Raw genomic sequence first — 23,315 nt, 5'->3', positions numbered from 1 at the left:
CTCCCCCCTCGGTGCCAGGTCCGGGGAGTCAGCCTCCTGAACGCTCCTCGGGTCCAGGCCCTCCGCACCCCCGCAGACCCCTTCCATCAGTACCAGACACTCAGTGGGGTCCACCTGCTCCCACCACGGAGCCTTCCCTCTTCTGTACCCAGACCCACGCCCAGGGCTGGGCACCTGGCATCACAGAGGGCAGTCGACCACTCGGGGGCTGGAGGTGGGGGGTCGGGACTGCAGACTGCGCCACCCGAGCCAGACCAAGGCGCCAGGCGGTGCGGAGCTCCGGGAGCCTGGGGCAGGCCACCGGGCCGCCGCCGAGCCCTAGACCTAGAGTCGGGAGCGCAAGCCTCGCCGGGGCGGGTGGGCGAGTCCTGCCGCCCGCGCCCCCCGCCTCAGTCTCCCTCTGCGGCCTGGGGAAGGAGGAAGTTGACCCTTTGCAGCTGCACGACTCAACAAGAGCTGCACCAAGCTTGCTTCTCACTCGGCCGCCCGCCTCGCCACTCGCGGGATCCTGAGAGCCGTCGCCGGCCGCCTGGCCCGGGTGACAACTCCGCAGAGACCCACGAGTGACTGCGGGAGGCCTCAGCGGCGTCGCCCGCCTGCGCATGCGCGGGCCGCGCAGCCTGCCGGGACTGTAGTCCGCCCCTGCGGCGGTCGGGGCGCGAAGGTGGAGCGGCGGGGGCGCGGCGCCTACACTTCCCAGGGTGCGTCCCACACTCATAGAGGCGGGGGGCGGGGGAAGGGCGGGGCCGCAGAAAGGGGCGTGGCCTGCGGGGCGGGGCGGGGAGGGGCGGACGCGCCGAGGGGCTGCGGCGGCGCTGCGGGCAGGCGGGCGCGGACAGGCGGGCGGGCGGCCCTTCGCGCCGGTAGGCGCGGCACCTGCGGGCAGAAGCATCGGCTGTGCAGAGCCCAGACGACCCGACTCCGAGCTGCCGCTGAGATGAGCGCAGGTGAGTGTGGGGACCGAGGGACCCGCGCGTCCCCGAGCTGGGTCGCGGCGCCGCGGGGGCTGGGGTGGCTGCACCTGCAGACTGGGGGTCTGCTCCAGCCAACTTCTGCTCCAGGGTCTTGCAGTCCCGAGGGTCCAGCGCGCAGCCCCCTGTCCCTGCGCCCCAGGCGGTGAGCTTGGCAGCGCGGACTGGGGACCCTTTCCCCGCGCGGCGCCGGGGTGACTGCGCTGGGCTGTCTGGAAGGCGCCACTCCTTTGCTTCTTCCTGGCGTCCGGGGTCGTCACAGGCTGCAGGAGGCGGCCACGGTCCGGCGAGGGGCGCGGGGCCAATGTAGACCCTGCCACAGAGAGGTGTGGTGACATGGGGCCTTTGCGGCAGGGGCCGCCGCCCTTGTGCGGCTCCAGCAGCGCCTGGGTGTGGGGGTGTCAGGCCGACGCCCGACGCCCTGGGCTGGCCCGGGGCAAACTTGGGGGCGCGGAGCCCGCAGGTGTGTGCGACCCGCCCGGACGTGCGCGCGTCCTCTCTCCGGCCTCTCACCCCTGCGTATCCCCACAGCTGGCGCTGACGCCGCACTCACTGGGTCTGACAGCCTCTGTGTGGCGCTGAAAAATCCCACGTCGCCACAAGCCAGCCGCGCCTAGTGCGCTTGGGGAAACTGAGGCCTAGAGCCGGGGGCCTTGGCTCCTGGAGAGAGTCTGGAGTGACCAGAGCCCCTTTTCGAGAGCCTTCTGGGGCTCGCCACTGGGCTGAGGGCTTCTCCCTACATTCCCTGGCAGGGAGGGGCCATCACCCCATTTTTCAGGGTGCGACCAAGACTCACCAGACTTGAGTCACTTGCTCAGCGCATGCAGCTGGGCCAGGTTTCGAACCTGGTGCTCCTGGACTCCTGTGCTCTCCCCTGAGCCTGTCTGGCCACAGACTGCAGTATGGCCTCTGGCCATGGTGCAGAAAACAGTGGGGACAGCTGTTTTCCCAGGGGGGCTGGGGAGGACTGGGGAGGGAGTGTGCCTTTAGTGAGCACTTACTGTGTGCTCTCTGCTTGGGGGGTGTGCTTCCAGGGACCACCCCCTCCCAGGGGGAAACAGTTCCCTCCCCCTCCTAGGTGAGGAAGGAGGGACCACATGGGCGGTGGGAATTGGGAAAGTGGCGGGGAGCAAGTGGCAGGCCCTAGGAGGCAGAATTCTCTAGAAGAGGATTTCTGAAATGGCCAACCTGTTCTCTGGAGGTGGCTGGGGAGCAGGGCACCCCAAGACTTCTCAGAACCTCCAGACGCATTTATCTAATGGCAGGTGGGGGTAATGGCAGGGTGCACACAGGGGAATTTTAGGCTTTCCATGACCATAATTGATACCTCCGGTCTCTCCTGTAATCAGGGGGAGCCCCGGAAGGAGCACTGGCCTTTCCCCCTCCTCATGTGTGGTTGTCCCGGGAGAAGGGGTATGTGGGCACCAGGGCCCTGGGGGATCATGGGCAGAAAGAACAAGGAGACTGGGGTTTGAATCATAGCGCCCACCTGCTAGTCTTGGACAGATCGTGGCCCCTTCTGGAGCTTGGCTTCCTGATGTGTAAAAGCAGTATTGCTGCTTCCCTGGAGGGGATAAGGTACGAGTGGGAGACCCCCCATGCAGTAGGTCCTCCCTCGGTAGCTTGTAAGGGTCAGTAAACCTCAGCCTTGCTGAGTTAATCGAGCCCTCCGGAACTGGCAGTGGGCATGCTCTCCCCTCGACCTGTTGCTCACGGCCCCGCTGATGATTTGCACGGCAGTAGTTTTCACCCACAGCCGTGGTGGGGGAGAGCAGATGGTGGTCCCTTGTGCAGGGCTCTTGGGCTCTAACGTCTGGCCACTGTGCACATCTGGCAGGTCAGGGGCTTCCATCATCAACAAGGTCAGGTCCCCTGACGGCCCTCCCCAGGGAAGGCTGGCATCACCCCCAGAGCTTGGCACCAGTAGGTGTGGCTGGGATCACGTGGTCCAGTCTCCAGCTGCCCAGGCAAGCTGATGGTCAGACTCTGAGGCGACCTGTACAAGCACCCGGGGTGGGAGGCTCCCCTTTCCTTTATGCCATCGGGGCTGCAGGTATATCTTCCTTTAGTCCGATAACCCAGGGCACCTTTGAGATGGCTCTGGTGTTGGCATCAAGGGTGCATGCAGTTGCCTACATGTTTTGTTGCCCAATCATTTCGAGTGGTCAGGGAAATTGTTTAAGTAGCACCATGGTGAGGTAGAAGGAGCTGGCATTCTGCATCAGATAAGCCTGCATCCAAGTGGAGTACACTAGCCGTGCTTCATTTACTGTTACCCGCCTCGGTTTCCCCACTGTGTGCAGGAAACACCTTTGGCTCTGTGTGCAATGCTGGCCCACACTTGGTGGGACCCAGGAGATGATGGTGACTCACCATGAGATGGTGAGTCTCATGGTGGCTTCCTAACATCACAGCCCAGGTGGTCACGGCAGGGCAAGGAGGGGCTCCGGTGCCAGCTCTGCCACCGTCGGGTCCATGCTCTCTTGGAGCCTGCATGTCCTCCCCGGGCAGCTGCAGGCCTGGCGGGTAGGATTTCCCCAGGTGGTCAGAGGTTGGTGGGGGATTGTGTTAGTCTTCCAGGACCGCCATAACAAAGTAACCACAGACCGTGCAGCTTAAACAGCAGAAATTTATCTTCTCACACTTCTGGAGGCTGGAAGTCTGACATCAAGGTGTGGGCAGGATTGGTTTCTTCTGAGGTCTCTTTCCTTGTCTTGCAAATGGCCGTTCCTTCGCTGTGTCCTCACATGATCTTCCCTCGGTGTGTATCTGTGTCCTTATTTTTTTTTAATAAGGACATCAGTCATCTTGGATTATGGATTTGGGGGGGGCGGGCTGCAGGCCCAAAACAGGAGTGCAGGGCCAGGTGGAGAGCTGGGTGGCCGGCTCAGCCCTCTTCTGTTCCTGTGGCTGCTGTGTTAGGATCACAGAGCTGGAAGGGGCCTGGGGGATGCTCCAGTCCAAACCCACCTACCCACACAGAGGGGAAACCGAGGGCTGGGGAAGGAAAGGCAGCCATCCGGGGGCCAGGAGGGTGTGTGGCAGACAGCCTGAGACCCGGTCCCCTGCTCTGGTTGGCTCAGCCCCGGCATTTGGAGCAGAGAGATACACTTCTAATCCAAGGGTGGGCTCTGCTGGCACCACAGACATTCACCACGGCATTCCTAACAGCAGCAGAAAGTTAGAAACCAGCTACATGTGGAGGGGAGCGATGGGATACTAGCCATGCAATTGTTCATCCAGTCAACAGAGGTTTACTAAACGCCTGCTATGTGCCCAGCACTGCTCCGGGCCCGGGGCTCAGCCGTGGATGAGAACAAACAGCATCTATATCCTCCTAAAACCTGTCCTCTGGGGGTGGCGGCAACATTCTAGTTAACTGTATGACAGGGGTTTTTCATGTTAGGAGAACGTGCTTAAGAAAAGCTTAATTTAGAAAACAGCTGAGGACAAGATTGTATATCTTATATGACTTCAACTTTACAAGACAGTGGAGGAGAGCAGACTAGAAGGAAGTAGGTCAAGACGTCCACGGCATCCTCCTCTGTAGGAGGTGGCAAAAGAGCCAGTGCTCCCCCCTCTGCATCTTTATACTGCCCATCACTTTCCCCAGTTTTCTTCGTCGTGTGCGCCTTTCTTTTGCAATGAGAAATCAACTGAGACAAGAGGACGTTGCTTCCAGGTCTAAGGCGGGCGCGTGCTGCTTCCGGAGTCTGTGACTTGGTGAGAGGTCGGACGATTCCATCCGCAGGGACCGCTGTCCTTTGCTCGGGTGGAGGTCTCCCAGATGGCAGCACATGGATCTTAGCACAGGTAACGACACTGGTGCCCGCTTTCTGTGTGTGACTCCATCTGAATTAGGTGTGGCCAAAGACAAATCACCTTGACCCAGAAATTCATCCGAAATGGCATCTGAAAAGGATGGCCGTTGCCCAAGAACCAACAGGACGCTCTTTAACTCAGCCTGGGCGTTCTGATCTCCGAACTGTTGGTCCCTCACGTCCAGGGTCACTTCCTAACCCGCCACCCGAGACCCTTCGATTCTTTATGGTTTCCGTCCATGAGGTAGTTTGGGGGTAGGTGGCATATTCTCTAGACCCAAGCCCTGACTTTGGTGGTGAACTCTTGGACAGTCCAGTCTTTGGACTGTCCCAGAAAAGGGAATGTGACCCTCACTCTGGAGAAGTCGCCTGTCAGACACCCGGACCGTCCAGAGCATCGTCTGCATTGTGGGAGAGCTGTGAGCTGGTGAGAGGGAATCAGCAAGTCTGGTGGTGAAGGGAGCGGGCGGGGAGGTGTCCAGCCTCTGGACGGGCCTCTCCTGCCGCTGGACCTCAAGGCCAGGCCAGCTGCAGGGACACTGAGCTGCTCGCCGGATGCCTGAACCCAGAGCCCCGGCTCTGCACAGACACGGGCGCTTCCTTGGGCTCAGATCCCAGCTCTGCCACCTGCCAGCACAGGATCGTCAAACCTCTCTGAGCTTCTGTGGCCGCCTCTTCTGGGGTCTCCGTGGGGACCGAGGGTGCCGAGTGCCTGGCACGCGGAGAAGCCTGGAAATCAGTTAAAATAGTCGCAACAGGAAAACTTGGGTGGTGTTCAGATGGCAGCTTGTATTTCTTGATGATGATCGTGTGGTCTCGCGAGCTGCTGTGGGGACCGGTCAGATGTGTGCCCAACTCGCCGGCTGCCCGAGCAGCGGGCCTCGGGCCGCTAGGACGCGAGGCAGAGCAACCTGAGTGCTGCGTCTTTGTTTACTCAGGGATGTTTCCATTGCCAAGGTCTCTAGGGTGTCGGGCAGCACCCTACTTCAGTGTCACACAGCCTCGGCTTGTGGGGTGCTCCCCTGGGGCCCATGCCGGGACCAGATGCTCCTGGGATCCTTCTCAGGGCCGCTGGAGTGTCCCCACCTACAGATGGGCAAACAGATGCCTGGGCGCGCCTGTCAGGTGCCTAACATCACTTCATGACATTTGCAAATGACAGAGCTGCATTGGAACCCTTTTCTGCCTGACTGGGTGGGCGCTGTCTGTCTGTCTGTCCCTCTGCATTATTAGCTGGTTACAATGGTAACTTTGTAACGTGTGGCCGAGTGTTAGGATGGGTAAGGCTTGACCCACTGGGGGCATCACAATGATGCTTTCTAGTGTGAGTGGTGGTTACAACCCATCTCCTCCCCTGAGCCGAGAAGTGTATTCCCATTTCCAGGTGTGGCGCCTGCCTGCATAGCCAGGAAGGCAGAGCCAGACCCAGCCCTGCTCTGTCTGCCCCCAAGTGTGTGCTCTTTGCCTCCAGCGGGGGCTCCTGTCTGGGGCCATGGCGTGGCCCCAGGGATCCACCTGGGGATGGACAGCTCGGACCGTGAGAGAGTTTCACCAGGTCAAGTCCACATGCCCCCCTGTAACCTTGACCCCTGGCCCCAGTTCTTCCCTCTGCTGGGTCCTTGTGGCCTTCCGGAGCTGGAAGGCAGCATTCATGGCCGTCCCAGGCCTCTCCAGCCCCAGCTCAGCCCTCCAGCATCAACCAGCCCCATCAGTGCCTGAGTTCCTTGGACTCTCAGCCCCACCTGCCGGACCTCTGTGTGACCTTGGGTGAGCCGGCTTCCCTCTCTGGGCCTCAGTGTACCTGTCTGTAAAAACAGGGACCACTGCCATCCTCCGGGGTGTGACTGGCTTTCTTCTGACAACCCTGTTCCGCCACTGCCCCAGAGAGATCGTCTGGGTTTGAGGCTCAGCCATCGTTTCAGGCAAACACGCCATGTGAGCCAGGAGGTCTCCGATCACCCTTCTGTGCCACGTAGGCCTCATCTGACAGTTTCACGGCAGGAAGCACTTTGCCCTTTATGCGAGGGTCCCAGTTTACGGGGGTTTATCCACAGCCTGTCAGGGAAACGACATCTGTGGATGTCTGACTGATACCCAAGCCAGGAGAACATCTGAGTCAATGTCCGCAGGAAGGCCTGGGGTGGGTGGAAGGTGTGCTTTGAGTTCTGTGATGCTCGCTTTGCCTTTGACTCAGCCAACAGCAAGCCCTGCGGGTGCCTCCTGCCCTCAGGGAGGCTGCTGGTCTGGTGGGGAGCCAGGCCCATGTTAAACAGGTCCTGTTGCAAAATGTTGTACTGGGGGGTTTCATGCACCATGTTGCCTTGGCTGAAGATTCCTAAGCAACAAGGCAGGTGGTCTTGTTGCCTAGGTGGCTTTGGGATCAGAACACCTGGGCTCCGGTCCCAATTGTCACCTCTAGGGGAGCCTAGAGGCAGGATGAAGGCGGGCAGCACTGTGCAGCTGTAGTGCCCACAGAGACCCCCACGGGCCCCAATATGGTCCAGCCTCAGTCTGGTTGGGGCCACCTCTGTTCCCAGCCACCAGGTTGCATAACTAACTGCTCTTTGCCTTGGTTTCCCCACCTGTAAGGTGGAGATAATAGCGCCTGTTTTACAGGACTGTTCATGGGCTGTGGTGTCAAGGGCCTGGGGTGGTTTTTATCATAGCTGGACACACTGTCCAGGGCTCGGGGCAAAGCCTGCAAGGTCCACCGTGGCATCAGCTGACATCGTCAGCCGGCTCACAGCTCTTCCTCCATTGCTGCTTCTCCTCCCTCCCCTGCCTAGCCCGCCGGTCCTGTTCACACCCCCTAACCCGTCCCCGAGGGCCAGGAGAAGCCCAGTCCCCGGAGAGCTGCCCGCTCCCAGGTTCTTAGCGGTGTTTCGGTTGCCAGTCCCAGCTTGGAACCTCACCGCAGCCGCGTTCTGCGGGGTGGTCCTCACCGCACGCGCAACGACTCCACCCGGCCCCCTGCACGTAGTCGGCATGCTGGCTGTACTGGGGCTTGAGTTTCCTCACGTGCAGAACAAGGGGTTGGAGAGGCGAGCTGGCAACCCGATTCCAGCCAGCACGCCAAGGAGCCAATGCCCAGCGTCACTGCAGGGCACACGCGTGGAGCTGTCCCCGCTGGGCGTCTGTCCTCGGGGCTGGGCTGGGTTGAGCTGTGTGGATCCCCCCCACCCCATATCCACACAGGCTGCCTCGTGACAGGTGCTCCATGAACACCCACCCAGTGGAGGAGGGGTGACGTATGGAGCTCGGGTCCCGCTTCGCGCTCAGCCTCCTCGTCTGTTTGCCCTCATCCCGGGTCGAGGGCCCACAGTCAGGCCTCTCTCCAACCTTCTGCTCTGACCTTCTGCTTCTGCTCGGACATCCGTGGCCCCAGGATCTTGCTGGAAAATGACATCTCCAAGGGCCCAGTTGGTGCTGCGGTTGGGCATGAAGTTCCAAGAAGGAAGGATTGTGGGGACTACCCCACGGACCCCATATCAGTTTGGCAGCCGAGTTTCAAACACTCCCAGATGGCCCACACCCTGCCCTGCAGCTGTCTCCATTCACGTTCCAAGTGACGAGGCTGTGAGTGCAGGTGGTTTACCTGGGAGGTGGTCCCAGGAAGCACGAGTGAGAGGGGTAGACGGGGAGGGAGGCAGAGCCAGGGGGGTATCTGGATGGGTGGGCGGTCACCGTGGGTCCGGGGGGCTCAGTCCTGCTAGGGGACTGTGCGGAACGTGCCTCAGAGCCAGGGGGACACTGGGGCCTTTGTCCTCCTGGGCAGAGGGCTGGTCCTGGAACCGTGAGTCCCCCCCACTGCACTGTACAACTGTCTACTGCCACCCAGGGGAGCCTAGAGGCGGGATGAAGGCGGGCAGCACTGTGCAGCCACAGCTCCCCCAGAGGCCCCCACGGGCCCTGGTATGGTCCAGCCTCAGTTTGGTCGGGGCCACCTCTGTTCCCAGCCATCAGCTGCCTCTTGAGGGCTCACAGCGTTCTGGAATGCTCGTTCACTCAGTTTACTGAGCACCTGCTGTGCGCGGTGCACTGTCCTCGCGACAGATCCCCAAACACTGCTGCCACCTTCTCCCATCCCCCCACCCCCAGTCCTGGAATTCCTCCTCCGTCTCCCACGCTTCCCCCGGAACCCAAAACGTCCAGGACCCTTTCCTCCACTCCTTTAGGATCCTCCTGCATCAGGACCGTGGGCAGCAGGTGCCAAGGACTTGTGCCTGGTCCTGCCTGCTGTGTGACCTGGGGCTGGACGCTGCCCCTCTCTGAGTTGCCTCATCTCAGACTGAATAACGGCCCCCAAAGCTGTCCCTGTCATCACCAGACCCGGGGGGAGTGTCACCTACATGGCAGAAGGGACCTCAAGGATGTGATTAAGTTAGAGAGCTTGCAGTGGGGCTGAGGTGATGCGGTGGGGTCCATGCCATTGAGGAGGAGGGGGCAGGAGGGTCAGAGAAGAGGGGCTGTGGTGGTGGAAGCGGAGGTCAGAGAGGAGAGAAGACGCGGCCCTGCTGGCTTTGAAGACGCGGGAAGGCGCCCCGAGCCGAGGAAGGCGGGGGGCCCCGTTTTGCCAACTGCAGGTTGTTCCGGAGCTACGTGATGGGCTGTGGTGTCACATGCAGCCGGGCCTCTTCCTACGCAGGCTGCCTCCGCCTCCAAGGACTTTAATGAGCACCTGGGGGCGCCCAGGAGGAGACAGTAGCACGGAGAACTGGCCGATCCAGGCTGCGGCCTTATGCCCGGGCCGTGGGATCCCCCGCCGGGCTCAGGACGTGCCGGGCACACGCCGCGTGGCTGCACCCCTGCTGAGTGCGGCGTGGGGAGCCCTTGTAAATATCCTTTGATTTTTTTTCTTTTTTTTTTTTTTGCGGTACGCGGGCCTCTCACTGCTGTGGCCTCTCCCGTTGCGGAGCACAGGCTCCGGACGCGCAGGCTCAGCGGCCATGGCTCACGGGCCCAGCCGCTCCGCGGCATGTGGGATCTTCCCGGACCGGGGCACGAACCCGTGTCCCCTGCATCGGCAGGCAGACTCTCAACCACTGCACCACCAGGGAAGCCCCCTTGTAAATATTCTGAATGTTACTCCTGGTTGTTTGCAGTTTACTGGTAAGGAAACTGAGGCTGGACAGCAGGGGTGTGTCCAGTAACCTGACAGCCAGGATTCTAGCCTGGCCAGTTGCCTGGTCCAAAACCCGCATGGTCTCCTGCTGAAACGATCCTCCCGGCCTCCGGGCGGCTTCCCGCTCCCATTCCCTGAGTGAACACCTGACCTGTGGAGCTTTGAATCGTCCACACCTTCCGGTTCTGCAGCCACACTCTCTGCCAGCTCAGGTGGCCCAGTCTCCCCCCCGGAGAGGGCGCAGTCTGATACCCCCGGCGTGCGGGGACCCAGGGCGGGTGAAGCTGTGTGAGACCTGTGCGCTCACACGGGAGTGAGACCCAGGTAGGCAGGGAGGTGGCAAAGGGTCAGCAGACCGTCCAGTGTGGCTGGAGTGAGCCAGCCGCACGGGAGGTGCCGGGCTGGGCAGTGAGGGGAGGACGTCCGGATGGGTGAGCGGGTGTGAGCCCAATGGCGGGCCCAGGGCCTCGACACGGCCGACGCCTGCAGCCCCGAGCATTCCTGCTGCTGCTCTGATCGCGCCCGCTTTGACCCGGGCCCCCCCGGGGCCCTCTGTGACACACTTCTCGCTGGCGTTCCTGATGCTGTTGCTCTCCTCCAGCTCTGAGACCGGCCTCGTCTGCCAGGCGCTTGGAGAGTAGTTGTGGAGTGCAGGGTTTCAAGCATCAGTACCCTTGAACACACCTCCGACGTGCCGCGGAAATCAGGAAACGTGATATGTGTGCAGAAGCCCAGCGTCCAGCCAGGTGCCTCCCTGGCTGCCTGTGACGGGTGTGGGACGGGCGTGGGGTGCAGCACAGGCATGGGGCACAGCATTGAGCGTGGGGTGCAGAGCAGGTCTGTGTGCTGAGGATGAAGGGTGGCCCTGCCAGTGCTCCCCAGGGCCACCTCTGGAATCCTTGGGCAGGTCTCCCCGCCCCCCCGACCCCGCCAGACCTCAGTGTTGCTTTGACTGCTCATCCCTTCCAGCCCTCTCATCCCGCCAACTCATTCTCTCCCCTCTGGCCAGGCTGGCCTCTGCAGCCCTGCGAGGCCCGGAGCTGCCACATGAGAGCTTTATCCTGCCCCTGCCACGGCTGACCCTTCCTTTCCTCCATTGGCACCCATCTCCTGACCTAACACCCCAAATTCCTTCTCTGAGAGCAGCTCACTGGGGCACAACGGAGCAGCCAGCCAGCAGCCTTTGAAGGAGCTACAAGGAATTAAAATAGCTGGCAACAGCACACACGCCGAGCCCCTAAGTGAGCCCCTTTGGGAGGCACTCTGCAGTGCACGGCGAGGTTTTCTGACAGCTCATGCTGTTGGTGAGGGAATGGGACTGGCGAAGGAGGGGTCAGCCTCTGTCACTGGGGCGTCCAGTAGGAGGGGGGCTGCTGGAATGGAGCACCATAAACCTCGGGGCTTAAAACAACAGAAGCTTATTCTCTCACAGTTCTGGAGGCCCAAGGTCCAAAATCCATGTCACTGGGCTGAAGTCAGGGTGTCGGCAGGGCTGCGCTTCCTCCAGAGGTTCTGGGAATAATCCGCTCCCCATCTCTCCCAGCTGCCAGCGCTCCTTGGCTTGCAGCCACATCGCCCCGACCTCAATTCAGGCATCTTCAGATCTCTCCCCTCCCATCTGTGTGTGTGGTCAGATCTCCCTCTGCCTCTCTAAGGATGCTTGTGACTGCATTTAGGGCCCACCCAGATAATTCAGGATAATCTTCCATCTCAGGGTACTTAACTATCACATCTGCGAAGACCAACCACACGATTTTTAACCATTAAGGTCACATCCACATGTCCTAGGGATTAGGATGTGGATATATCCAGGGGAGGCATTATTCAGCATACCCCAGGCAGCTTCTCAAACGTTCTGTTTCTGGGACTGAAACCCTTTTTCCTTCCTGTGCGGGTCTCTAGAATAGCTGAGGGTTAGAGGAAAGACCCGTCGTTAGTTAAAAATTGTTACTGTTGGGGCTTCCCTGGTGGCACAGTGGTTGAGAGTCCGCCTGCTGATGCAGGCGACATGGGTTCGTGCCCCGGTCCAGGAAGATTCCACATGCCGCGGAGCGGCTGGGTCCGTGAGCCATGGCCGCTGAGCCTGCGCATCCAGAACCTGTGCTCCGCGACAGGAGAGGCCACAGAGGCTCACGTACCGCAAAAAGAAAAAAAAAATTGTTACTGTTAAGTCAGCTAATTGTACACATCCGCCGATCCCCTGAGCTAGATGCCGTCAGGGACAGCTGACCATCAGTGTGCGTAGTCTCTAAGGGGCAGTTAGGCGAGATGCATTGGGTCTTACATATGTTCATGCCCTTTGGTAGAAGAAGGCAGCTGATATGATTTGTGCATAAAAAGTCGTTCGCTGAAGGGGTCACGTACTCTGAAGGATGAATGTCCAGCCATGATGCTGGGCCAGTTAATCATCGTCTGTCCATCCATAGCAGCTGTTCTCCAACTTTGAGGGCGTAGGACCCCTTCACTCAAAATTATTGGGGACCCCAAAGAGCTTTTGGTTGAATGCATTGTATTTATTGATATTTGCTGTATTAGACCTTAAATGGAGAATTTTAAAATAAGCTTAATCCATTGAATAAGAATAATAGCCCTTTGTATGTTAATGTAGGAGTATTTTCAGGGAACAGAGTGGCATTGCTTTACAGTTTTGCAAGTCTCATTAACGTCTGGCTTAATAGACGTCTGCCGGAGCTCCTGTCCGGCCTGTTTTCTATCAGTTGTGATGTCACATGTCACGGGGCTTCCAGAAAACTCCATTGTACACTCAGGAGGGAGTGGGAGCGACGGAAGAAAATAACATCTCAATCTTTTTTATTTTTGCCTGCACTGTGAGGCGTGTGGGATCTTAGTTCCCTGACCAGGGATTGAACCTGGGCCCTGGCAGTGAAAGTGCCAAGTCCTAACCACTGGGCCTCCAGGGAATTCCCCATCTCAGTGTTATTATGTACATGGCTTTGACCCCGCAGGTGCCCTGCTAGGGTACTGGGGATCCAATACCCTAGACCAAACTTGGAACTGGTGATAAAAGATGGAGTATTATGTAGCCATTAAAATGATTGTGAAGGAGTACAATGCATGTGTCCATGCTGGTGATAAATGAAGCATATAGATTACATTACACACAGTGTCATCTGCAACATATGCAGACAAAATGCACCAGAAGAAAATACATCGAAATGCAAGAGTTACGGGCAACTCTGCCTTTTTTCCTGATGCTTGGCTCTTTTATTTCCTTGCTTCTTCATTTTAAGGATGTGAGGGGGACAGGATTGTGCTCAGTATGGGTCTCAAGAGGCTTGATTGGAGAGCAGCTGTCTGACCTGCTGGCACCAGCTGAGTCCTGCTCCAGGGACAGGATGGCGTTCTCTATTTTGGGAGGTGGACTTTCACTGCGGAGCTAGGCCTTTGAGTGGCACTGACATGATACAGGAATTTTGTGTGTGTGTGTGTGTGTGTGTGTGTACTCTTGGGATAATTTAGTCTACTGTTATAAACAAGGGGAGTTGTGCTCTGGGGCGAATTTCTCGGTGGCTGATGAGGAGCTGGGAGCTGGTCTGAAATTTGGCGTCCTCTGTGGGAATGCCCAGCCCCGGCAGGGCTCCAGCAGAGAGCTAAATATATCCTGGGTGTGTGCTGGCAACCTCGGGCACCCCAACACCCACCCGGCCTCGGAGCAGAGCTCAAGGGAGTAATTGATTTGTCTAATAAAGTTCAATGTCTGCTGTTGATGGAGCATCTAGTAACGCCAGGCCTGGTAGAGCGGTCGTCCAGGCTCTGTCTTGAATGCCACAAATCCCTGTGGGGCGAGGATTCTTGCTCCCAATTTATAGATGAGGGCAGGCAGACAAAGACAGGAGGCAAGGACCCCCCCCAAGGTCAACCCAAGGTCAACGGCTGGCAAGGGAGGAGGTGCCCCGCTCTGGGAGCACCCCCAGTGCAGCCTCCTCTGCGTGCATGCGTCTCCCCACTGGGTCTTCTGAGAGACCAGAAGCATCGTTACGCTTTTCCAAGGGCTCAGGCCTCGCAGGTGGAAGAGAATGGCAGTAACAATAATAGTAACGACCCCGGACAGTATCACTCATTGAGTCCTCCCAGCGCTGCAGGGGTGGTTTCCGTGACTGCCCATTTTACAGGTGGGGACATGGAGGCCAGGTGACCTCGAGAAACCTGCCCCGAGTGCCCAGCTGGCAGTGGGAGAGCCGGCCTGTGAACCCAGGCGGCCCCTCCAGACCCTGGGCTTCTGCTGAGCTGTGTCTTCCCTCCCTTGTAACCTGCGTTAAATGTAGGTCAGTTTGCTCTCGGCTCAGCATGAGCCGGGCTTTAGGTGCCTTCACGCCTCACGTTGCAGAGAGGGTGGGTTCCTGCTCCTCCAGCTGGGTTGGGGCGTGATGGCACAGGGATGTCGTCACCTGGGAGGGGGCGGTGGGGGGGCAACCTCTGAAAGGGACTTACAGAGAAACTTTCCCTCTTTTCACTTAAAGTATGACCCACAGCCTCCAAGATTGGCACCTTGGGCAGGACATCTTGCTGGAAATTGGGCCTTCAGGACATTCCTGCCCCCCATCCCCCGGGCACGGGGCCTGCTTCCCCATTGATGCCCTGCTCTGAGCTTTGCTGCCCCCCTTCCCCTCACTCCCAGGGCACCCCTGCAGCCCCGCAGGAGACCTCAACAGGGCTTTGCTCTGGCTTTGGGGCTGACGGTGGGAGAGCTGGGCCTCAGACTGCTTCCTAGCCGTGGCACCTCCTGGGAACCCCCTGAAAGCAGTCTGCAGGGAGGGGGTGGCTCCCTGAATCCTCCCCAACAAAGTTCCTATTTCCTCTGTGAGGGCCTGCCCCTCCTCAGGGTGACGGACACTGGGAAGGGCACCCCTTTCACAGGAGACCCTCCCTACATCCCTGGGTCTCATGGACAGGCAACGAGTCAACCCAGCATCCCCGGGCTGGGGGGCGGGCAGAGAGGGTGGTTTCCCTTGAGTGTATGGATCCCTTGGCCAGGCGCTGGAGGTAGCCTTGATGGAGTTCTTCCCTCCAGGAGCTCCCAGGCTAATGAGAAAGGCAGACAGCACGTGAGGAGAACACACCATGAGAAAGCACTTCTCTGGGGAGGCCGTGGGGACAGAGAGGAGGCAGGTAAGGAACCTGCTGTGAGAGAGAAATCCTGGCAGGCTTCCTGAAGGAGGTGGCATCCCACTAAATAGGAGTTAGCTAGACAAAGCAGTAGGAGAGGGGCATCCTGTAGGACATGCAGAGGTGAGAGTAGAGGGAGTGTTTGAGGATCTTCATTCACGCCTCTGCTCCAGGCTAGGCCCTGGGTAAGGTGCTGGGCCCATGGCAGGGGCCCACAGCCCATCTGCCTCTCAGGCGCTATGTCACCTCTCAAGGTACTTTGCATGGCACCTCGCTTGCAGGAAGCGCTCAGTGATGATGTGGCCGCCGGGGCTGAGGAGTCACCGCATCCAGAGAGGAGAGGGAGGGAGCTTGGGACCATGTCTCTGCTGAATTTGGGCTCCTGGGTGTCTTCTAGAGCTGCACCGCGTCCCCCCTGCCCGCCCCCCATGATTCTGGGCAGAGCCAGGGCGGGGATGGGGGTGTCAAGCCCTCTCAACACGTCTAGCTGTGAAGGGAGGGAGTAAAGGCCCTAAGTGCAGGTGTGGCCAGGGTGCAGGGAGGCCTCACCTGTTTGTCACTGTGGATGGGAGGGGGGATGGGACCAGCAGAGGGGACACGGGTGCCCCACTCAGCTGTCTCCCTTGGCCGCTTGTCCTCCCCCAGACATGGGACTCATCAAGGGCCATGCCCAGCCCACTTCCTCTCAGAGGGTTAGGGGCCTGGCAGCCTGATCAGGAATGGTGGCCCTGTTCTCTGGGGGCAGGGGGAGGGCAGAGGGAAGCGGCATCTTTCTCCAGCCATGCAGGGACAGCACTGGGGGTCCAGGTGGAGGCGCGGCTCCTGTTTAGGAAGCCTGGGCCCCCTCCCTGCCCAGCAGCAGGGATGCCCGTGACCCAGTGCTTGACAGCTGACCCCACGAGCCCTTGCAGCCCAGACACAACCCTGTGCCTCATTTCATTCAAGAGTAGCAGATGGCTTGGGGCACAAGTGGCCTCCTCTGAGGCTTTAGCACATCTTATTAAACCCGGTAGCTCTTCAGGTCTGGGATGAGGAGGGCAACCTGTGACCCTGTGTGATGGGCACGTGTGCCCACCGCATCTGAGGTGGGAGCCACGTGATACGTGCTTACCCTGGAGGCTGGGGTCCCTGCCCCGTCCCTGCTGGGTGATGCCAGGCAGCACCCCCTGGAAATACAGTCTGGCCAGGGAGGCGGGCCTGGGAGTGGTGGGTCACAGTGGTGGGCTTCAGTGCCGTGTAGACTGGTGAGACCCAGAGACGCAGAGAGGGGGCTCAGGACCCACTGTCCCAGTTCTGGGAAAGGGGTTACACCAGGAATAGAACCTTTTATTTCCCACGGCACCTCCTGACGCTCGGGGCCACAGCAGTTTGGAGAGGAACGGCGCTAGTGGCTGGGATCTGTGGCTCGAGGTCAGGGGGGACAGTCACCAGCCCCCTGGGCAGCATGAGGACAGCCTTGTCCAGCAGCGCCTCCCCTGCACCAGCACTCGGGGTGTTTTATCGCCTCCTGCTTGGAGCCGGGGAACAGAAGCTTGTGCCCAGACAGTCATCCATTCTCTGTCCAGTGTGACGGACCCACTCGACACGGAGCCTATCCCTTGGGAAGTTTGAGAGGCTTGGCCCCAAGCATGCGGACAGAAGAAATTTCACAATGGATCCCTGGACCCCACCTGGCAAGCCAGTGCCTTGTCACAATCCTCCTTTTACTTAGGGCTCTGAATCGCCTTCACTTGTGGATCAGCTGTGCTCACACCTGTGTACAGGTCTGCTCGGAACACTAAACACTGTCTCATCCACCCTGCCCTCATCTGTGGAAGCAGAAATATTCAGATATCGATTCCTCGGCTCTGCTGGAGCAAATAGACCTGAATCCTGTTAATATTTGGCAAAGGCCATTTCCCTGGGTGCCCGCGAGCTCTAGGAAGATGAATTGCACAGCAGGCTCTGAATGAGGCCATGCGTGGCCACGGTCCTGCCCAGAAGAGGGAGGGGCTGGTAATTAACTGCCAGCCCCGTCTGGGGCCCAGACTTGTGGGTCTTTCTAGGTCTTTTTTTTTTTTTTTTTTTTGGCTGCGTTGGGTCTTTGTTGCTGCACGCGGGCTTTCTCTAGTTGCAGCGAGCGGGGGCTACCCTTTGTTGCGGTGCGCGGGCTTCTCATTGCGGTGGCTTCTCTTGTTGCGGAGCACGGGCTCTAGGCGTGCAGGCTTCAGTAACTGTGGCACGTGAGCTCAGTAGTTGTGGCGCATGGGCTTAGTTGCTCTGCGGCATGTGGGATCTTCCCGGACCAGGGCTCAAACCAGTGACCCCTGCATTGGCAGGCGGATTCTTAACCACTGCGCCACCAGGGAAGTTCCTTTCTAGGTCTTATAATCCATAAGATTATAGCTCACATTCGCTTGGGCCATTACTTCTCTGAGCGCTCAAATGTTTGTGACCTCATTAGAGTTTCCCCAGAATCCTCAGAAATACTTAGGGTTCTAGGGGTTGGGGGGAAGGGGCAGCTGAGGTCGCAAGCCAGAACGGGGCAAAGCTGTGATTCGAGCCCAGGGCTGTCCGTCGGTCCCAGGCTCTCCCCACCACCCACCACCCGGCGATGGATCACAGGAGAACGGGGTGTGCAGACAGTGAGAGCTGGAGGTCAGGTGTCATGACCTTGCAGAAAGCGTGTCCGCAGGGAAGCAGGCATTGCCACTGGTTTTAATGAGAAAAGAGGCTTAAAAAGACCCTGCTCACACACACCCAGGCCTCCTCGGCATTGATTCAGAGTCTACTGGTCCTCCAAAGTTCTCAGCTGCCACTGCGCTGCCCTGACCCTCCAAACTGGCAAGCTGGACCATGGGCATCTCTCTTTTGAAACAGCTGGCTCTTGCCTTCTTTCCACACATATCTGGGTGCCACCCTCTGCCACCAGGGACCTTAAAGGGGGGACCTGACCTCTTCTAGGGGTGTCACTCTCACTTGAGTTTTTCAGAGTCTGCTTTATTATCATTAATTGTACAATAAGCAAGACAGGTGTTTGTTTTTGCAAGAACGGACGATTGAAGAGGAAACAGTGCGTGACTCTGGAGAGGCCCGTGGCCGGCTCTCCCGTCTGCGTGGACCCCACCTCAGGACCCACCCGGCAAGCTTCCCTCACGCAGAACATACGGTCCTACAGCACGCTTATTAGCAGCTGCGTGTGATTCCGCTGAGTGGCTTTTCTGTGGTTTGGCCACAGTCTCTTTCCATCACTAAGTGCGGAGTGTTCTTTGCATTAAAAAAACTTTTTCTATTGTGGTAAAATATACGTAATATAAGCTGTGCCACTTTAACTGTTTTTAAGTGTGCAGTTAGTGGTATTAAGTACATTCACGTTGTTGTGAAACCTTCACCACCATCCATCTCAAGAAATGTTTCCATCTTCCCCAACCAGCTCTGTCCCCATTAAGTAACTCTTCATCCCCCTTCCTGACCCCGACCCCTGGTGCCCACTGTTCTGCTTTCTGCCTCTGTGGACATGGCAAGTCTAGGGTCCTCATAGAAGTGCAATCAATCATTCAGTGCTTGTCCTTTTGTGACTGGCTCATTTCACTGCGCCTGGTGTCCTCAAGGTTCATCCACGTTGCAGCAGGTGTCAGAATTTCCATCCTTTTCAAGGCTGAATAATATTCCATTGTGTGGATGGACCACATTTTGTTGATCCATCCATCCTTCCGTGGACACACGGGTTGCTTCCACCTCTTGACTGTTGGGAATGATACCACTGTGAACACAGGTGAGCAATATCTATTCGAGTCCCTGCTTTCATTTCCTTGGGGCACGTCCCAGGGTGGGATTGCTGGATCAAGAGGTATCTGCTTCATTTCTTGAGATGCCATGATGCCGTTTTCCTGGTGGACTTTACCATCAGCGAGGGGTGCTTTGAGGACGGGGCCTCATCTGGTGGGCCTCTGAGCCCACCTTGCCCTGGCCAGACTCGGAGTGGCTGAAGAGCATCCCCTCAATTCCGCGTGCTCACTGTGCCCAGTGGGCAGGCTGGGCTCTTGGAGGTTCCCCAAGTGGGCCACCCCCTCTCCATCCCCTCATCTTTGCCCAGGCTGCTCCCCTTCTGGGGCGCCTTCCTTCCCTGCCCCTCCCCGCAGTCCTCCAGCATCTGCCCTGAGGGTGGATGTCCTGCTGGCTCCCTGACCCTGTCCCACTCCTGCTCTCATCCCCGCTGACACACGTGCTTGTCCACTTGTCCAGGTGAGTCTGGACCCTTTCCATCTGCCTCCCTCTATAGGGACTCCAGAGGGGGCACTGTGTCCCCCGGCTCAGAATCCTCTGAGCCCGTGAGCGCCTGTGCAGAGCAGGGGCCCAGGACCCATGGGGGCCTAAATGCCTGAGCTGTGTCAGGGTGAGGGTCCCAGGGCCACAGCTCCCAGGACCCGGGAAGCGTCTCTGTCCAGCAGGGCAGCCTTGGTTCCCTGAGGCCTGAGCGGGAACACGGCCATGCTGGGGAAAGTTGCAGCTGGACCCAAGGCCATAGTGCAAGACGCTGCCCCAGGCAGCGAGGGATAAATTTAGCCACGTTGATGAGAAAATGTCCTGCACCTTCCTTCCTCTACTTCCCTTAGCCTGTGGACGTGACTCAGGGGTATGGTTGTAACTCCCCTTAACCTACCCCGTTGTCTGGTGATGCAGAGATGCTGGTGGGTGATGGTCCCCTGACCCATAAAGCAGACCTGACGGGGTCAGTGGGTGAAGCCCCCTCCTCCCTTGGCTCAGCCAGAGCTTCCCCACCCCCTGACCGCCAACACCTTACTGCTTTGGAGTTTTGCTGACCTGGGTGCTGGGCCAACTAAATTGTGGTAAAATAAATACAACATAAAGTTTACCATCTTAAATAAGCATTGTTAAGTATACAGTTCTGTGGCATTAAATACATTCATTCTGTGCCACCATCAGCACCATCATTTCCTGAACTCTTTTCATCTTGCAAAACTGAAACTCTGTCCCCATTAAACACCAATCCCCCACCCCCTCCCCCAGCCCCTGGCAACCACACTTCTGCTTTCTGTCTCTCTGAGTTTGATGGCTCTAGGGACCTCATATAAGTGGAAACATATAATATTTGTCCTTTTGTGACTGGTCTGTGTCAATGAGCATAACATCCTCAAGGTCCATCTGTGTTGTAGCCTGCGTCAGAATTTCCTTAATCTTTAAGCTGAATAATATTCCGTTGTATGAACAGGCCAAATTTTGTTTGTCCATCCATCGGACTGACACTCGGGCTGCTCCCACCTTCGGCTGTTGGAAATAATAATGGGTATGCAGATACACAGTTTGGGTTTTCATGGTCCCAGCAGCAGCTCTGTGGCAGGTGGTCCTGTGGTCACACCACAAGCAGACCAGGCCAGAGCCCTTAACATGTGGGACTTCACTGGTTCTTCCCTACCATCCAGTGAAGTGGGTACTCCTTGTGTCCCTGGTGTAGACGGGTAAAGTGAGGTCAGCAAGGTGAAAGGACTTCCTGCCATGCCAGCCTCTAGGCAAGGTGTCGGGGCACTGGGTGGAGGGTTTTCCACCTTCAGAACCCACGCCATCACCTTTCCCATGGAGTGTCCCGTCACCTATGTGCAGTTATCCATTCTCTCGGCTATTTGCTCGTTCATCAGACACTGGATCCACTCTCCTCCTTGCCCTGGGATGGACCAGGCGAGATGCATCAGCTCCATCCCACCCTTAGGAGCTCACAGGATGGGGACCGAATCACACGGACACAAAGAATAGTTGATTGACTATCTATGTCCGCCATGGATACGGGCAGTGGGGGTGTGTGTGCAAGCCATGCATTTGCCAACTCTGGCTACAGGTGGGGAAACTGAGGGCCAGGAGAGAAGACAGTTTCCTCAGCCACAGAGCCAGGTGTTCCGAGCCCCGGGTCTGTCTCTGTTGCTGCAGGTTTTTTCCAGGATCCGTGAGGGTAAAGTTAGCCGGTCGTGGTCTGTGCTGTTTCTGGGGGATTTCTTTGTCTTCTTCATCAGTTTCTCCCCCAACTCTTTCTTCTGAAAAGTTTTAAGCATAGAGAAAAGTTGGGGGGGAAAAGCCAGTACCATGAACACCTTGTAATACTTTCATCTAGATGCATCAGTTATTGAACATTTTGCTACATTTTGCTTTCTCTCTCTTTCTCTCTCCATCTCTCTCTGTCTTTTCTGAACCATTTGAAAGTGAGTTGCATCATCACACCTAGGCTTTAGCACATGCCTGTACCCAAATATCACCCACAGAAAGTCCCCGGTCCCATTTCCCTGCCCCCAGGGCTCCTTTACAGACGTGTGTCTACCTTTCCTTCTTCAGGAGTCAGTCGAGGGTCACACGCCACAATTGGTTAGCATGTCTCTCTGTCTTTAGTCTCCTTTATTCTTGAATATTCTTCCCGCCTGTTTTCTTTTGGTTTTCTTTCATGCCATTGACACTTAAAGAGTCCAGACCTGTTGCCTTGTGGGTCGTCCCCCATCTGGTTGGGTCTGTTTCTTAGTGATGGGATTCGGGCTGAGGATTTTTGGTGAGAGGCTGCTGTGTGACCTGCTTCCCTCTCAGGGGGTGCACAGGGCCCGTTGGTCCCGTTGGTCCCGTGTGCTTTCAGATTTTTAGCACAGCCTGAGCGCATCCAGCGGGGATGAGAATTCTTGCACATACGGCTTTGCACCCATGTGCAAATAGACCTGTGAGTGGAAGTTACAGATATTCCCGGAAGCAGAAAGTTAAATGGGAATATCGTCTGCCGACCTGCTCTCCCTGGAGGCGGACCCAGTTCACACCTTTACCAAAAGGGCGCCAGAGTTCCTTGTCCCTGTCTGCTCCCTGCCCAACACGGGGCACTGTCAGTCTTTTCATATTTGCCAGCTGATGGGAAAAGGACAACTCCCTGCTTTCATCTGCCTTCTCAGGCACCCGAGGGTATTTTTCTACCTTCCGGGCCATTTGTGTTTCTGTGAATTTGCTGTTCCCTCCACAGCTTATTTTCTGTGGGGATGCTTGTCTGTCTGTATTGACTCAGAAGGCGGATTGGTGTGTACCCTGCGCTCTGCCCAGCAGGGACATGGAATGGCTCTCCATCTGAGTGCGGGCAGTGGGGCCTGAGAGGGGGTGTGTGTTGGGAGTAGTGGGCATGACACGGGCACCACGGGGCCACGTCCAGGTGTGTTGTCGGGCGGGGAAGGCAGCATTGGCTGAGGAGGGGGTCTTCAAACAGGGAGACAGAAACTTGGTCACCTCCAATCAGCCTCACGGGTGATTTCCCTGCTCACCAGGCTCGGGGGGGGGCTGCTGAGACCTTCTCCCATGAAATCAGAATGCGTCTTGGCACGCAAGGCCACCTTTTGCGGCTCTGAGCAGCCTCCTCCTGGCCTCGGGGGCCTCACACCTGCGGACTCCTCTGATGGTCTCAACCGCCTGCTCTTAAGCTTTTTCTCAGCGGACTCCTCTGATGGTCTCAACTGCCTGCTCTTAAGCTTTTTCTCAGCCTTCAAAGTTCATTTCAGCTTCATTTCCTCCAAGAGGCCCTCTGACCGCCCGAGCCCAGCGACTGTTGAGCCCCGCTTCCCTGCAGCAGCCGCTGGGGCTGGCCCTGCTTTTCTCCTTCGTTACACTGATCGCAGGTCGGACCTGCACGTTCATTTGTTTCCCTGGCTGTGTTTGTTGCCCTGCTAGTCTGCCAGCTCCCGGCGGGGGGCTTAGGACTGACAGGTTCCCCCCGCCACCGGGCAGAATACCCTGCCCAACTCATTCCTCTGTTATGTGGATGGGACAGCCTCCAAGTAGCCCAGCCCTTGGGCATCTGGGTCAGTCTGGCTGAAGCCACCTCCTGGCTGATATCTTGGGGGGCCTTGCTGTCCTTTGCCTTAGGGGACCCTGGACTTACTGTCTCAGGGGCATACACGTCACAGATGGTCCTGCAGATGCTGTGGGGACCCACGGTGTGGCCCTTCGTGAGCACAGCTCCCCCATGTGGACAGGGGCAAAAAGAGTGGACTGAAAGGATGTGGTCCAGCCAGGCTGGGTGTCTGCGACAAGGAGTTTGGTCTCAATCTGGGAGGCCTCGTGAGTCCCCGGAGGTGGTGCTCAGCGCTGGGGACCCGGAGGTCAGTCTGGCAGGGAGGGGAGGACAGAGTCTCAACCAGGTGAGAAGGGGTGGGTGGGAGGGGCCAGAGAGAAGGGGAGGCCCCGTGAGGTACAGGGAGAAAGCACTACCGGTAGTGCCGACGTTTCGTGCTGGCTGCTCCGAGACGACAGATGATTTCGGTGACA

General features: G+C 58.0%; 1 protein-coding gene across 1 annotated transcript in view; it reads left to right on the top strand.

Annotated features, from left to right (window-relative positions):
- The first annotated feature begins 918 nt into the window (after positions 1 to 918).
- ABLIM2 (actin binding LIM protein family member 2) overlaps positions 919 to 23,315 on the top strand; it is a 156,171-nt gene continuing 133,774 nt past the window's right edge. Inside the window, exon 1 of the mRNA XM_081229099.1 lies at positions 919 to 947. Coding sequence (XP_081085225.1) covers positions 938 to 947 — 10 coding nt within the window. The 5' untranslated portion in view covers positions 919 to 937. The remainder of the gene's footprint in view (positions 948 to 23,315) is intronic.

This window comes from Mesoplodon bidens (assembly GCF_964165515.1).
Source record: "Mesoplodon bidens genome assembly, chromosome: 1".
NCBI classification, from domain to species: Eukaryota; Metazoa; Chordata; class Mammalia; order Artiodactyla; family Ziphiidae; genus Mesoplodon; species Mesoplodon bidens.
This window is presented reverse-complemented; position numbering and strand designations above follow the sequence as displayed.